General features: G+C 39.6%; 1 protein-coding gene across 1 annotated transcript in view; it reads left to right on the forward strand.

Annotated features, from left to right (window-relative positions):
* The window catches only part of LETM1 (leucine zipper and EF-hand containing transmembrane protein 1), a 29062-nt gene extending 17972 nt beyond the window's left edge, over positions 1-11090 (forward strand). The window contains exons 10-14 of the mRNA XM_048942835.1: positions 519-662; positions 2285-2419; positions 3140-3333; positions 4532-4670; positions 6186-11090. Coding sequence (XP_048798792.1) covers positions 519-662; positions 2285-2419; positions 3140-3333; positions 4532-4670; positions 6186-6335 — 762 coding nt within the window. The 3' untranslated portion in view covers positions 6336-11090. The remainder of the gene's footprint in view (positions 1-518; positions 663-2284; positions 2420-3139; positions 3334-4531; positions 4671-6185) is intronic.
* Positions 11091-17083: the final 5993 nt, after the last annotated feature.

A 17083-nucleotide genomic window follows, 5' to 3' on the forward strand; every position in this document is an offset into this window, starting at 1 on the left:
AGATATTAAAACAGAATGCAGCATAGGAGGATTCAGTGTGAAACCTCAAATGCTGCCTCTTATGTATCTCTGATTCTTCTTAATCAGAGTCATAAGAGGAAACATTCAACTACCAAGAGAGTAAGAGGTTTATGTTTGCTTTGTTTTTTAAGTTTTTGGGCTGGTTTTCTCGTTGTATTTTTCCTTAGTGTAAATTGTGATTGTTCTTACCTTTTGGCTCTTTTCTTTTTTTTCCTTCATTAGTCAGGTAGTGTCATTGGTATAATACTTGAGCATGAAAGCTGCTGGCCTGGCTTATTGCATGCCTTAAGCCTTATGTGCTCACAGGCATGGTCCATTAGGTGCAGTTGGGCATGTTAGTATGAAACCACTCCATATGCTGAAAGTTTTTAATGTTACAAAAATGTCTGCATCTCCTTAGGCAATTACTTGTATTTTAAGAAACCATTATTTGCTGGTGCTAATAAAGACAATTCTATCTTTGTTTTAATTGAACTTCTTGGGTCTGTCAAATTTAGAAAGAAGTGGAGTTGGCAGTAGATATTGAACCAGCTGTTCTGCAAGTTAAAGAAAGTCAGGTGGCTATGGACAGCAAGCAAGAGCTGGCAAAAGCAGATATGGAAACGTTGAAAGATACAGCACCCATACTGGAAGGCATTAAGGTAATGTGACTGCAAATTCTTAATCACCAGTGTAACAACTGAAACTGGCTCATAAAAAATTCAGCATTTCCTTTGTCTCTGTCACTGAAACTAATGCACTTATTTTGTGGGGCATTTCCACTGACTGTAGACATGACTGTAGACATGGGTCTATGGATGTTTGTACTTAACATGAGGAAGGTGTGGACATGAGTAGATAAATGTAAGTGGCTTTTTTCCTTTTAGAGGATACAGATAAGACTAAAGCATTGAACAAGGAACTAGACTTTCCAAAGTTGGAACTAGTCTGTACTAGATCTACACTGACTTCTTTTAAACAGATGTATGTGCTGTATGTACACTATAAAAATGTTTTTAGTATACCTTCCTGCCATTTCTTTAATATGTTGGTCAACATGGCTTAACGTGTTTCAGCTGTACCATCACAGAGGCCATTAATTAAAGTGTTAAACAGTGTACCTCAATGTTTTACAGGATACATCAATATTGTACTGTCTCCTGTTTTTCCTGGGCAGCATCATTATCTGTTATTAGCATAACATTATTTGTTTAATAAGCAGGTTCTAATGGTAGCAGCATAATAATCTGAGGAGTACTGAAAGATTGTTCAAGGTTGAATTATTAGGGGAACTAAACGTTTTGCTTCAGGCTTTTTTTTTTCACATTAATGTGCCATGTTGTCTGTTACAAGGGGGGAGGGGGTGAATATTAAACTACTGACTTCTTGAAATTGTTTAATTTTATTTGTGGCAGAGGAATTTTTCAAACAGCTACTTTCTGGTTGTTGTTTTTTGGGGTTGAAGGTTTTTGTTGTTTTGCACTTAAAATTAGAAATGATGTTGATATCTGTGTAGGTAGCAGTATAGTGAAACTGTTGTTGAAAGGGCTGTATGTAGTTTGTGAAGTTCTGTGTTTTTTTCTTGGAAGTATATCATCCTTTTGTTTACATGTGTCTTTCTGTACTGTGCTTATATATCTGTTCAGAGCTCTTTCCTTCAGAACAAAAGCTGGTGTCTGGGTAGGATTTATGTAATGCACTAGCTGGATCTGCTGTCATAGGATTTTAGCATTTTTAATGAGTCATTCTTGAAATTGTATTTTTGATGTAATCTGTTGGGAGTTCAATTTTATTCTCAGCATTTCAAGAGGCATATAGGCTTTGCAAACTTTGAATGTTCATCTGTATAATTAGAAAAGATACTGAAGATTTTGTTTCAACTCAACATCCTGAACTTTGCTCTGCAAAATCTTGTGTGATGAGTATTTCCTGTATGTGATGCCTGAGTCATTTCTCAGTTATTCAGGTTTTCCATTCAGTACAGAAGGAGGTAAAACCTTTCTTTCTTTAATGAGGCAACTATGTGTAGGATTTCAAATAGCCAAAACCCTTGTAATGAATCACAGTACCTGAACTAGATACTAGTGTGCTTAAACAGTACTGTGGCAAGCTAATTCTCAGTATTTATGATCTCTGTGTGAGGTTCAGAATGCCAGTCTATACTGTGTTGGCTCTGAACATGGATGAAGAACCTGAAGTGTGTCCTTCCTATCTTGTGAATTTATTTTATTTTATTAGGAAAATCACACACATGTCTCTCACTGATTTGTATTTTCTGTTACAGGGTGAGGAAATAACTAAGGAGGAGATTGACATGCTGAGTGATGCTTGTAACAAGCTGCAGGAACAGAAGAAATCGCTAACAAAGGAAAAGGAGGAGCTTGAGGAACTGAAGGGTGATATCCAGGAATATAACGAGGTGAGATTGCTTAAAAAACAAAATAGTAATAATAATAATAATAAAATCTGTTCTTGTTCAGTTTTAGAATAAATGACCTATATAGTTAAAGATTATCTTACTTGGATGTCTGTTAGCTTGTATTTGCTAGCTGAGTTTTATACTGCTTTAGAGGGCAGTGCAGAGCTTTAGGCTTTAAACACATTAAACAAGTAGTTAAAATCATTGGAGTTGTTCCCTCCAGAAGAGAGTGCTGTTCCTACTCTTATTCCCTGTGTGACCTGAGTAATAGGTGCTAAACGTGCTGCAGTTCTTTCTTATCAAACATAGTGTCAGTATTTTAGATGCCTTAAGTTAACTGGGATTGTATTCAATCTCTTGAAGGTTGTGTCTGGGTGCTGGAATGGGCTGCCCAGGAAGGTGATAAGGGAACGTTTAGACACTGAGCTGAGGAACATGGTTTAGTGGGAGCTGTTGGTGATCGGTGGGTGGTTGGACTGGATGATCTTGTAGGATTTTTCCAATCCCTGGTGATTCTATGATTGTGGCAAATACCATTGAAAGAATTTATGAAAATGGCTACAGTGTTAAGAGTTGGTTCTGATTTCATTTTGACTTTGTATATCATCATTTAGATTTCATTTACAAGGGGCCCCTGTCTTGAAATACTCATCTCTAGACTGCAGTGTCATTAAGAATTCAGACATGCAAAAAGTTTTTCTTCCTGACCATTTCTTTTAGGATTTGCAAGAAATAAAGGAGCTTTCTAAAGCTGGCCAGGAAGAAGTAGTGGAAGAATCAAAGGCGAGCAAGCGACTGACCAAAAGAGTGAACCGGATGATTGGTCAGATAGACAAAATTATTAATGAGTTAGAGACGAATCAAAAGACAGTGGATGTAAAGCTTGATAGAGGTGATAGTCCTCCTGCTGCTGGGTAAGTGCCTGGAGAGCACTGAATGTTCTTTCTGAAATATGTCAAATATGGTTGAAATAAGGGTGGAAAGGCAACACGTATAAATTCCTTTGATGCTAGCCTAATCGTATATGTTTGACACCCTGACTTTCAGAACCCCATCTTTTTCATGCATGTAGGCCTCATGATGATGCAAGTGAAATCACACCTTCAGTAATGCTACTCAGGCAATGTGTGCCTTGTGTCATTAATGTAAACAGTATGCAACAGTTGTGAGCATATTTTTGTTTGTTCTGCTTCAGTAGTGAAAGTGTTAGGGGGAAAAAAAATGGCAGTAAAATCCATTTTGTCAGGTGTAAGGAGGTAACTCTTTGGAGAGAAATGTGAGGACATTTAAAGGAAATGGAGGTAGTTTTACATGGCTCCTTTCTGAAGACTTAATTAAAATAAAAAACTTAGAATCTAACAATTTTCATTTCAGATTAATTTATGAAGACCTGTAGAAGTGTTGAGGTTACTGAAGGGTCTTTCTTCCAAGTCATGTGTTTCACAGTCATATGTTATTTGTTATGAGTACTGAGATGCAGATAAACTGTGACAGAATCTTTCAATCTGTGTTTGTAAATGCAGTATTCATCTACTTTGTTTGCTTCTCAGCTTCCAAAAAACATAACCCAAACAAAAGTAAGGATTTTGTTTCAGTTCCATCCAGACTGTTTTCTTCCAGTCCCCAGGGGAAGCAGTCATTCGTTTCAGATTTTGCATAAGATTGAGGAGGCCATGTGAAAGGTGCTACAGGGAGTTGTTAATCAAAACCATCCTAATTTGTAAATTAAAAATAAAATATAGCAACTGTTTGCACTAAATGTCATTGTACTTAATGTAATGAATGTCTCTGGGAGAAAAACTCTAAATTGGTAGCAGTTCTGGGCAACCTGATCTTAGTGAGTGGCAACGCTGTCCATGGCTGCGGTTTGGAGCTAGGTGATCTTCAAGGTCACTTCCAGCCCAAGCCATTCAATGATTTTTGTAACTGAAAATGATTAACTTAAACATTGCTTAGTTGTAAATGCTTTTTTGCATTCTGTTCAGGATTATAAACAATTATTTAATGTTTTACAAGTTACCTGCAACATAGTGACTTTCAATGCTTATCTTTTGTGAGTTTTATTCCTTTGGAGTAACTGTTTGTCATATACAGATTGTGCTTCCTCTTTAGGGAGAATCTCATCAGTATTGCTGAGTTAATTAATGCAATGAAACAAATCCAGAAGATTCCAGAGGAGAAACTAACGAGGATTGCAGAGGCATTAGATGAAAACAAAGATGGCAAAATTGATATAGATAACGTTGTTAAGGTAAGTCTGTGGACTATTTGAGGAAAATAAGCTTAGGAATTCAGATGTTGTGCCTATGACAGTCCTGACTTAAATTCACATTAATGTTTTTTTGCAAGAATTGCAAAAGAACTTGATGCTGTCTACTTACAGTACACTTCCGAAAACTTCACTGGCATCAAGGAAGGATTCTTGTCATCTTTACAATTTCTGTCGCTGTTTCAGAGGGGGATGATGATTCTTATCCTATGTCTGTTACCTGCATTAGCTTTAAAGCTATAGGTTTTACTTGCATCTGTAAAAGTGTATGTGTGTATGAAAAACATTATATATAAAAAACGTTTGTGTGTATATATTGTATATATTTACACATGGTACAGGGTAATTTTGTTATGCTACTTAAGAATGGAAGGGAGGATGGAAAGAAGTTTTGAATACTTCATGTATTAAGACTTCAGTAATACCACAGATGTACACCTTAAATATTTGAGTATGACTTATTTCCTATGGTTGAAAGACATCAGACCATTGTTTTACTCTTTAGATTCATTGTAAATGACTGAAATCAGATCATGTATGTTTTAGAGTTACCAGCTGATAGATAATTTGGCCATTTTGTCCATTTCTGCTCCTTTTGAAGTAATGTCTTAATGCTTTCGAGAGGCATTTTATACTTGGTGACTATTGAATTCCTTATCTGAAAGTAGAGTATCACATACCTCTTTTTAACCTTTTTTCTTTGTCCATTTTTCTCATTTTTCAGTTTTCTCAGGTTGTCTCCTGTGTTCTCCTTTTGTTTTCTTGTTTCTTTTCTATTTTAGAGATGTCTTGAAACTTATTTCCTTGCAAGTAACTTTCCTCCTCGATACAGAAATACTTTTTAGAGATAGAACAGTATGGCCAGCTAAAAAATATAGTAATCAACCTTTTGAAACTCTTTTCCCCGTACTGAAGTTGTCCAGTGATGATGGCCTCCACTGTTGGTGTGAACAACTGTTGCATTGACTTACATTTAGCAACACAGGAAAAATGAACTTCCTGAGTTATAATGAACAATTTTGAGAACATGAGCTATGTCAAGAGCTATTTTGTGCAAGAAACTTTATAAAGGAATTTGGAAACTCCTGCTAATTTTTTTTTCACTTGGCTTTCCAAAAGGCCCACCCCCGTGCTTCATTTTTTGTAAATGTCTGCCTTTTTAGTAGGCCTCCTCAATAAAGTGAAGCATGTGAAATAGATTCTGAAATAACATTTCAGAAATATTAGATACTGAAATTGAGCTTTCTGTTGAAACGGATACAATAAGGGACATGTCTCACTAATGTTCTAAAATATGGCTTTGGTGCTAAAGCTTTTGAATATTCCAAGTATGAGGCACTGGTTGTGATTTGAAATTTATTTCATTTTGGTAAAAAAAAAAACAAAACAAAACAACCAGCTCTTGAATGTGAGAGAACTTTTTTTCTTAACAATTTAAGATATGAAAATGTCTTGTTATAAAAACGTTATTCTGAATTTCACTCACTCTTTGTGTAGGTAGTAGAATTGATAGACAAAGAAGATGTTGATATTGGCACCAGCCAGGTTGCTGAGATTATGGCACTGCTTCAAAAAGAAGAAAAACTGGAAGAAAAGGAGAAGGCAAAGGAAAAGCATGATAAAGAAGCTGCAGAAGTAAAGAATTAAGCTTCAGAATCTGAAGCAAAGCCCTACTGTAACCAAAATTGTATATCTTTGTGTCTAATGGCTACATATTACTGGAGCTTTTGTGATTATGGAAAGTGTTTTGAGCTGATACTAGTAATAAATTATAGATACGTTTTCTGACATATGGAATGAAATTTTTGTTCATCAAAGAAGTGATTTATTGTCATTCCATACAGATGAAAACAAAATATGCTGCTTCAGCAGTGTTCCTGCCCATGAAATCATGTTATATTTGCACTCATTGTTGTGGTACAGTGATCCAAAATATTTCTAATTTATTTACTTCCATCATTACGTGGGGCCCAACCTTGCTCTGCTTCTACCTGCTAGCTTTTGCAGAATTTAATACAAATTTTCCCTTCTGTCACAGTATCACTTTTTTTTGTAACCTGTTAGTGAAGATTCTGTGGCTTCAGTAGTAGCTCTTCAGGTTGAGCTTTATTTAAGCTGAATATCACCAAGCCGTTGCCTCATTGACAGAGAATGTGACATTCTAATCACTTACAAATTTGTTTTCTTTTCTTTTGAAGGGAAAATAGGATTAGTTTTTCCCTAGAACTGAAACTTCCCATGAAGTTTGCTTCTTACGGGTGCCTTAAATTAAGATCAAGGAGTAGAACATCTCACTTCTACTCAGAGTTCCACGAATTACTAAAGCATTGGAATCACAGGAGCCTTTCAAGTAGTTCCAGAACAGATAATGTGTTTGTCTAAATAGCAAAATGAAATTAACTGTAAGGGGAAAATGTCAGTTATGATCTCGTCACATATATTTTTTAAAAAATGCAGTTATGGAGGCATGTTTGTTGTTATTCATGTGGCAGTTATTTACTCCATAACTAGTTCTTACCTCTCAGTTGTCATCTCAGGTGTAACATCTCTAACCAAGTACATTCAGAGTACTTAAATGCTTTCATCTGACCGTGCAGTCAGCAAGTGATGTCTGAAATTGGCAGTGTTTTGATTACAATTTTGGCTTTCTAATTAATTGATTGAGTCTTTTGACTCGGCTCAAAGTTTACTCATTAATGTCTGTCCTTAGTGGTAATTTTTTAAGATTTAAAATTAATATATGCCACCTGTAGGATGTTCATAATTCCTGATAGCCTGAATTTCCCTGATTCTTACAGTTTGTGACAAAATACAAGAGGTGTGACTTGACCCCACAGCTTTGTTGGTTTTTTTTTTTTCCATTTTGCATCCAGTTAAATTACACGAACATTCTTGATTTTGTGTACGCTGTAGAAAACACATCTAATGGTTATGCTGTTCACAGCAATATTGAGGAGGGCAGTTTGTAATTAGTGCTTTTGATAGTAGTTGTGTATTTTCATAGAAAGTATTGATGCCCAGGTGTATTTCAGCATAACTCTACATATAGTATTTATCTAGTTTGGCTAAATTATTTGTAAAAATGCATTTGAAGTTGGTGGAACAAAAAATATTTGGACAGTCTCAGGGCCTTGCATAGTCATGGAATCATAGAATGGCTTGAGTTGGAAGGGACCTCAGACCATCCAGTTCCAACCTCCTGCTGTGGACTCTTTGTCCCCCACCAGATCAGGCTGGCCAATACCCCATCCAACCTGGCCTTGAACAGAGTTTGCTTTGGATTTGGCAATAATTCCTTAATGGTATTGTAAAATCCAGAGTAGTAGACTTTGGATTTTAGACAAGTAGAAGACTTGGTACGCAGTGACTCCCTGTACTGAAATGCCAAACCTTTGGTACAGTTCTGGAAGTCCATCTGCTGTGGCAGTTTCAACAGTACAGTCACCAAGTCCCTGGAGCTGTTGCTCAGCAGCATCTTTCGCATGACTGTGGGTAACAAAGTTTGCTCAAAGTCTAATGGATATTCTAAACACTGGGATGTTACTCTTGTGGCTGTAGCAGAAGCCAGGTTTGACAAAAACTTTATCCAGTACTGTTAATCCACTTTGGACATGAGAATCCCTTTTCTTTAAAAGCAACATTTAGGTGCCTGTATTTGAAAATACTGAATAACATATGACAAATGGCCATGCCAGAAGCTGAAAAATCCTTGCTCCCTGGGGACGCACAAAAAGCAGTAGATTTGTGCCCTTGCACTGCTGATCTACCTGGGTCTGTTTGGACAAGGCAGTAGCAACTCCATCTGCTCCGTGGGCACCATGGCCATCTTGGAGATAATGGACCATTGTATTTAGTTATTTCCAAAACAGGATGTACAGTAGTATGTATAATACAACTCTAGAGAGCAGGGTCAGTGTTTAAATGTCTTAGATTAATATTCTGTGCATTTTGGAAGGTTGCTTACAGTAAGTGTGTAATCTTACATCAGTAAGATGTGACTGATCTTCCTAAGAATTACTGTAATTATAGAATCATAGAATTGTTTGAGTTGGAAGGGACCTTTAAAGGCTGTCTTATCCAACTCCTCTACACTGATCAGAAACAGCTACAGCTTGACCAGGTGCTCAGAGCCCCGTCCAGCCTGATGTTGAGTGTCTCTGGGGATGGGGTATCCACCATCTCTCTGGGCAGCCTTTGCCAGTGCTTCACTCCCTTTGTGGGGAAAAAAAAAAGTGCCACATTTTCTTCAATCTAAACCTCTCCTCTTTTAGTTTGAAGCCACTTCCCTTTGTCCTGTCACAACAGATCCTAATAAAGAGTTTGTCCCCTTCTTACTGCCCTCATTTAGATAATGTAAGTGCTGCTATCAGATGTCCCTGGAGCCTCTCCAAGCTGAAGAGTCCCAGCTCACTCTGTTGTCTCTTAGGGGAGGTGTTCCATCCCTTGAAACGTCATTATTTTGTGTAAAATTGCTTTGACAAAGCTGACATTTCAATCGGATACAAGCTTTTCAATTAATGTACCCCTGAACAAACAAGGTATTCTCTTTCTTATAAAATGGCATTTACTTGGAGATTTCAACGTGAAAGGTAGTTTGTGAATTTTGAAGATTGCATTTCACTAGGTGCAATTTTTCATGGCTGAAAACCCATGAAGAAAATTAATGTCACAATACAATTTTAAAACTTCTAAATTCTGTAAGTCAACGGACTGGAATTAATGAACTTTGAAATACACTAAATTTTCCATTTGCATATTTTCCATTTCCAAGCAGCATGTAACAATCTTACTTAACATTCCTGAAATGTCATCAAGTTATTCTGAGTAGAATGGTCTGCTAGCTTTCATTTGGTAGCAAATGCTGAAGAATGGTGTGGACTTGAATGCACACCAGTTTATACAGGGAAGTAGCAGAACAAGCTGTTTCCAAAGCTTTACGGATTCAAGTTTCATGCAGCTTTAATTCACCTGACATCTTATCTGAATGCACTGTTCAGGAGCTTAGGAGACATGGTTGCTTGTCTTGTCTTGTGTTTGCCGTTCACGTATATTTTTTGTGGATTAAATAAGGAGGGAGCCATAAGTAGCCAATTCTTTTGTAAAGAATGTACAGGTTAAAATAATTGCAGTATGCTTATTGAACATTTTTAGCTTTTGGACTGGTTTGAAATTTGGCATACTGTGAAATTTTAATTGTTCACAGAATATCCATTTAAATGCACTGTTTTCAGAAACTAAAGTCAGTTTTCCCGTTACTTAAAGAGTTGAAGTGATGTGCACATCAACCATAGTGAGGCATTTTGCAGGAAATCTCTCTGATGCTGCAAGTAGGCAAACCCAATGACATCAAGACTTTTGCAAGCTTAAAAAGCTTAGGAAGCCCTTGGTGACTGATGCTTACCTGGTTTTGAACCTTAACAAACAGCTCTGTACGGGTGAGTCAGGCAATGTGAGCACGTCGGTGGCTTGTGGACTGGCTTCAGGTAACCTGCTTTGTCTTTCATGTTGACCAAAAACCCAGAAGCCACAGTACTTTCAGAGAAAGGATGACTTCCAAGTGTACAGTAACTGGTCAGAACTTATTCCTGAATGAATATTTAGTCAGGAGATGTAAATATTTGTTTAAATAATTAAAAGATGTATGAGATTTGTGTGACGTTGTGACTTACACGGGCAAAGCCTCTAAGCTCAGAGTTGGGTTATCAGTAAAGCCGTTGTTGGAGTTGTTTGAGATTCTGTGGGGTCAGAGTTTGATTAAAATCTATCCAAAGGGGGAAACTAAAAAATAATTTTAAAATAATATGGAAAGCTTGAAATAGCAGTGGGAGGGAAGTAAAGTATGACTTCTTCCCCATCAAAGCAGGTTATAGGACCTATTGTATTGACGTGTTTATTTCCAACTTATAAAATGGTTTTTACTGAGATTTGAGTAAGTCTGCCTGCAAGTGAAGTACCAGAAAACCAATTTAATAGGTGGTTTGTCAGCAGGACTGCATGCAGATTGAGAATGCTCTCTTGACAAGATGATGTATTGCACTACAGGCTTTGTCTGGGAGAAGAAGCTGTACCTTTTATACAACTCCAAAATACTTCTTGAACTTTTTATCTGCATATCTTGCTCATCATTTGAACTTTAGCTTCTTCAGCATGTATTTAAATCCTTTCAAATTGTTTATATGAAATTATTGGGTATATTTAATTAAAAGAATGATCCAATATTCTGTTATTCTGTATGTATTCAAACGTTTACTTTTTGGTTTAAGAATTTCAGCCCACGTTAAAAATTGTCTGTGCTCTGAGCATACTGGTCCTGTGTTTGCCATAATGCAATATATGATTTTTAAGTTAATTGGAGCTTGTGTCCTTTGTTTAGTTTTAATAAATGTATCATTTTGAAGCCTGCTCTGTCCATTACTTTTTTTTTTCCCTGTTGCTTTTCATTGTTCAGTATTGACTGTTGCCCACATGAGATGGTCAGTGACGACCTGAGTATTGTAACTAAAATGTTTGGGATGGAAGAGGGCACGTAAGAGGTGGGATATATTTATATGTCCCTCTGTAATCTTAATGCTCTTCACAGAGTTCACTTCAGCCTGTGGCAAATTTCTGAGCATATCTGACGTCTGACAGCTGTTTGTGATTTATGTTTACCTCTTCCTGCAGCTTTGGCAGCGTGGGTGAGAAGGCAGATGGAGCCCAAGTCAGCAAGGTGTTCCAGCACACACGTGGTCCCTTGGAAACAAAGGTGCTTTCAGCCATAATTTGTATTGCAGTCCTTCTTGGAAAAGTTTCAGTGCTTGTCCCAGCTGTGCTCAGTGCTTAAAGAAGTGCAGAGCTGAGATGCTCCAGGCCCTGAAGATGGGGAGGTGCGGGTGCAGAAGGCTGTGCTGTAGGCAGTCTCCTGGCTTCTTTCAAACAAGATTGGGAATATGCAAACATGTGGATCTACTTCCTAGTGTCAAAGCACTTCCGCAGATGGCTGAAAACAACTTCCTATCTTGAGACCTCCTGGATGGGTGAGGGTTGGTTGCAGATTTTTGCTTTTTCTGCTTAAAGCCAAATGTCATGGAAAAGGAGCAAGTTCTGCTATTTTTTAAGCTTTGCTTTAAAATTTCCTTTAATGATAGGCTTATTTAGGGTGAATGGGATTTTGTGCAGCTGCGTAGTAAAGCAGACAGTGGAGAAATCGTGGCTTTGAGCTTGTAAACTGAATCTGCATGTCAACAAGTTCACCTGATCATAGGTGGCCTGAGCCCCCTGGGCAGACTGCAAACGGTATGCACTGAGATGCATTGGTTATATGAAAAAGTTTTAATTAAGTATCCCTTCTGATAGATGATAATTATCCATTTCCCTGCTCTAGGGAACCTGCTTTAGCAGGAGTTGCACTATGAGATCTCCAGAAGTCCCCTCCAACCCCTACAATTCAGCGATTCTGTAATTACAGATGAAAAGTTAAACATTGTGCACAGAAAGGGAATTACAACTAACTTTGCTAATTAGAAGTAACAGAGATACTGCTTCACTGATGGAAGCCTCTCCTACATCAGACTGCTGATGGAGGGGTGTGGAAAAGTGGCAGGAAAAACTTCTGACTTCGTGAAGTCAAGGTCTTAACATGTTAATATAGGACTTCTATTGCAGATTGTCTGGTGAAAGTCATTTAATGTTGAATACAAATGCATAGTTAGATGGTTGTGTGGTTGTTTCAGTGACTCAAGGCTTGAGAAATGTGTGCTGAGTTACTGCCCGTCCTTCCAATAACACATCACGTGGCTCTTGTGTCACAGTTACACACAACTATTTTGCCACTGGCTGGATAGTACCTGCTCCAGGGCAGTATCTCCTTCTAAGGACCTGTTACAGTATTTTGTGCTAAGGTCTTCAAATGCTGAACTAGAACAGTGGCAGCCTATTACACTAAATAGTCTCCCTGGCCAAGGGACCTTGCTTTTCTCGTCGCTTGTATATTGAAAAGCATTTCTGGTATTTTCCTGAATTATTTCTCAACTCTGATGTGAACAGGAGGATGTTTGTAGTATGTTTCTAATTCCCTGTACTCTGTGCTCACTTCCATTTTGTGTATTACTGGATATAAATCTTTCTCAGTAGTTAAATACCCTTCACAGGTCAAAATTCTTTGGGGGCTCATTAGCATGTACAGTTTTACATGTGCCAAACCCTCTGTGGTTTTCAAACATCGGTTTCTCTCATCTAACTGGCGTAAAAGATTTCTGCTATGCAAGAGATGGATCTAATTCAGATTTGCCTCTTTCCGTCTAGTATTTCTCCGTATGTATATTGGCAGAGCTGGCCCCTTCATGAATGGCCTGATTTATGGCTCAGTGAGTGCTGCAGCCAGCAGTTCAAGATGTCAAATCTCCTGTGCGTGCTGGGAGCGGCTGTGGATTCTCCCTCCCCTGCTTTATGTCTTGGCTCTGTCGTGAGAGCGAGCAAAGAAGCTTCCTCCTCATTTTCTAACCATGTTTTCAGAGCCTTGGTTAAGCAAGGTCTTCAGAACCTGTCCCAGAACCACGGAGAGCTTCTGTGAAGAGCTGGAAATGAGCAAAAACAGTATATATACACACACACACACATATATATATATACACATATATAAAAGGATCATAAGAGTCTGACCAAATCAAGGTGAGAATTAACGGCCTTTTATGCAGAAAACTTTCGAATCCCTGCAGCTCACTTCAGACCTGAAAATGTAAGATTTTTTTTCCCCCTAGCTTCAATATGCCCTTATGCAACTAAACAACTCAGCGTGTTTTTATTCTCTCTCCTCCCTACACCCCAGCTTTCCCTTCTCTCTACCGCTTAGTCAATATGCAGCACTTGGTAGGAAGATTTATGGAGCTCTTGCAGCACTTTAGCTTCCTAGTTCCTAGCTTTGTGCTGGTGGAAGCAGACTTGAAATATAGCGACCGTTAATCTTTCCAGTCATTTCTGCTCACTGGATGGATTTTGGTGCTAGGTCTGTGCAAATTCCGTGCTTCACCAGCAGCCTTCATTAAGCTCCACACTGACTTTCTTTCAATGCAATGATGGCAGTGGGCAATGATCAGTGCCCAGGAGAGAAAAATGGTTTTATCACTGAACTATAGAATCATTAAGGTTGGAAAAGACTACTAAGACCATCAACCAGTGCCCACTAAAGCATTTTCCAGCAGAGTCATCCTTTCTTTCAAGTCCCATATGCTTATATCACAGGGAGCTGCACGTGCCCCATCATAAGCCACAATGTACAGGGGGGAAATTATACTCTTAGCTTTCGTCTTCAAAAGCCAGAGTGACATGGAGAGGGGAAGCACACACATCCGTGTTTTTAGACTGACTTGCAGCCAAATACATCCAAAAAAGAGGAGTGCTGTGGTCTGTCAGTGACGCAGTACGGTTTCTTTTGAGGATTACATAAACCACTTGGGTCACCCTTTTTATCTGGAAAATTCTTTGTACCCATTCTGCAAATAAGATCCTTTTGGCTCTCTAGGATTTGGATCTGCGAGCTCAAGAATTAACTGATATCAATCCAAAAAACCTCTTGAAATAAACAGCAGGGGGAAAGCATTAGCACAAAACCTCAGCTACCTTTTGTGTGCCAAGCGCTTTGTGGTTGAGATCTCTGGCACAGCAGATGGACCATCGAGCCGTTGCTCTTACGGAATATCTCTGTCCTCACCCCAGGTCTCCGTCCCAGGGACAACCTCCCCAGCACACGTGTCACCGACCCTCCGACTGCATCTCGCCGGCGGAGCGGGGACGGAGCTGCAGCTGCGGGATCCGGTCGCTGGGTGGCGGCATGGGACTGCCCGGAGATGGGATGGGATGGAACGGGATGGGATGGGATGGGATGGGTTGGATGACGCGGGTTAGGGTGGGATAGGATGGGATGTGACAGGATGAGTTGGGACGGGATGGGATAGGATGGTTCAGGACGACATGGGACGTGAGGATGAGCTGGGGCAGGACGGGTCAGGATCACAGTAGGTCATGGCTGCTCAGTGCTCTTCCCCTCTCCCACTGTATACCTGATGCTTTGTGTCTGGCTCACGTGAAATTTCTGTATGTTTACCTCAGTGTTGTAAGTCCACTGTCTCCCATTTAAAGTTCTGCTCTGACCATGTCCCTCCCCACACGGACATGACTTCTCTCATGAGATCCCATGATTTTCTGCACCCTCTGTTTATGCGCAGCACCTTATCTTGCATCACAAGCTCAGCTCCCTGGGTCACTTGTCCTCCTCCCTTCCCCTGAGGCCACATATGGCTGCTGCAGCTCTCCCATCCCAAGTCAGGTCCCACATTTCTTACTCTTCTCCTTTTGTCAGCATGACAGCAACTTGCTTGCAAACCTTTGGTGATTGGTCTTTCCGAAATTAATCCCTGTTTGAAATACAACATAATTTCTAAGTAATTCTCCAAATCTCCTGTTTAAAAATTGACAGTGAAAGAGAATCTACCACAATCCCTTGGTGAGCCCTTGTACTGGTTTATTGCTATCACTCTGTGGCTTGTGGGAGTTTTCTTGCGGAGGAAGAGAGAGAGGAAAAAGAAATTAATTCCTCACCCTTGAAAAATCAAATAACAAATAGCTAAACTGTTTCTAGTGAATTTGTCTCATACCAATTTCTATTCATTTGGCTTCAATTTGCTTGGTGGAAAAGCCCCTGAAAAGGTTTACTTTGTCAGACTACTTATGGCACGCAGTAATGTCTAACTTTGAAGCTGCACAGCTTCTGCAGAAGTGTCCTGACATTCTCATCAGCTGTCTGTGTGTGTCCTGCCCTACCCTGAGCTCTTCCCTGTGCATTGGTGATATGTTGTGTTTGAATCATAGAAGGGTGTGGGTTAGAAGAAACCTCAAACCTAACCAGCTCCAACCCCCAGCCATGGGCTGGTTGTCCCCCACCAGATCAGGCTGCCCAGTACCCCAGCAAACTCGGCCTTGAGCATCTCCAGGGATGGGACACTCACAGCTCTCTGGGCAGCCTGTGTATGCACTTTACATGGAATTTTTCCCCAGTATAGGACTTTGCTTTTGGTGTTGTACGACTTTGTCCCCATCAGGCTTCCCCAGCCCACTGTGTTCCTGCCCTGTGAGCTCCACACTGGGGGATAAGAGTGTGTAGGGAAGTTAGCAACAAAAACAAGAAGGTCAAAAGCACCGAGTGGAGCAGTTAAGTCTCACTTGCCAAATGCATGGGGTTATTCAGGGTAAAACCAGCATCATGGCAGGCATGGAACTGATGACAATTTATGCAATTGTTATAAAGTGAACAAACTACCATGTGTTGTTATAGAAGGTCTGAAAAAATAAATTAATAGACTGTTGGTTCAAATATGAAAGCGCTAAACTCATCGACCACGATGTGCTCTAAAAATAGAGGCTTGAGCCTCTGCATCAAAAACATAATGTTTCCCTTAGGAAGACTTACTCAGGCCTACAGACCTAAAGAGAAAGTTCTCTGGCTGATACCCAACTGCTTTTTTTTTTTTTTTTTTTTAAGTCTTATAATTAACTTTCTTTTCATTATTTTTTGGTGGGAAGTTTTCCTTTCTCTTTTCCCCACCTTGGTGTAGCAGTGGTGTGTGTGCAGTTGCTATGAGGACAAGAATAATGGCATTCCTACTGCCATGAAACGTAAAGTTGAAAAGTTTATGTCATTTTGTACGAACTGGACTTACAAGTTACAAATGACTTGCTCAGTATTTACCTTAAACAAAAAGCTCTTCCATTCACCTTCCCATTGTGTGCTTTCTGCCATGCATATTTGTGTGGGGTTGTTCAACACATTTAGCAGTGCTGGTCACTGAGGTTCCAAGATGCTGTGTCACAGTGCTGGAACTCACCAGAGCTTTGTCCAAAGTCAGTGGGCTACGTGATTTTTGCTCAACCTACAGATTCCTGCACTGTTTTGCCCAGGTCTCACTGCCCTACAGCACTGGTTAAAATCCTGCCTCAGTAGTTCAGAGCTGTTGGGTGTTATAAAGTACACCGCAGCCATAGAGATCACTGGGGTATTCGTTTCTTAGCATACCTGAGGGCTATAAAATACTGATCAAATCCCTGAATTTCCAGTTTTAGATCAGGCCTCAGGCCCAGGGCCTCATCCAATCCGGCTTTGAATACCTTCAAGGATGAGGCATCCCTGTTGTCCTTCCTTGCACAACATGGACAATCCTTAACAGGGAAAAGAATTACTTGTCTGAAAGATTCAATTGAGAATCTGCAGCCAGCTTGGTGGATCACAGCAAGGACGTAAGCAGGAAGGTCTGACCCAGCGCACAGCTTCATGATGAGGAGGCAATAACTGACGAGACTGCAGTGTGATGGAAAAACATCTGAATGCAATGGGAGACTGTCCCCAAATGAGTGATTCTGTGTGG

This window comes from Lagopus muta, chromosome 4 (genome assembly GCF_023343835.1).
Source record: "Lagopus muta isolate bLagMut1 chromosome 4, bLagMut1 primary, whole genome shotgun sequence".
Taxonomy (NCBI): Eukaryota; Metazoa; Chordata; class Aves; order Galliformes; family Phasianidae; genus Lagopus; species Lagopus muta.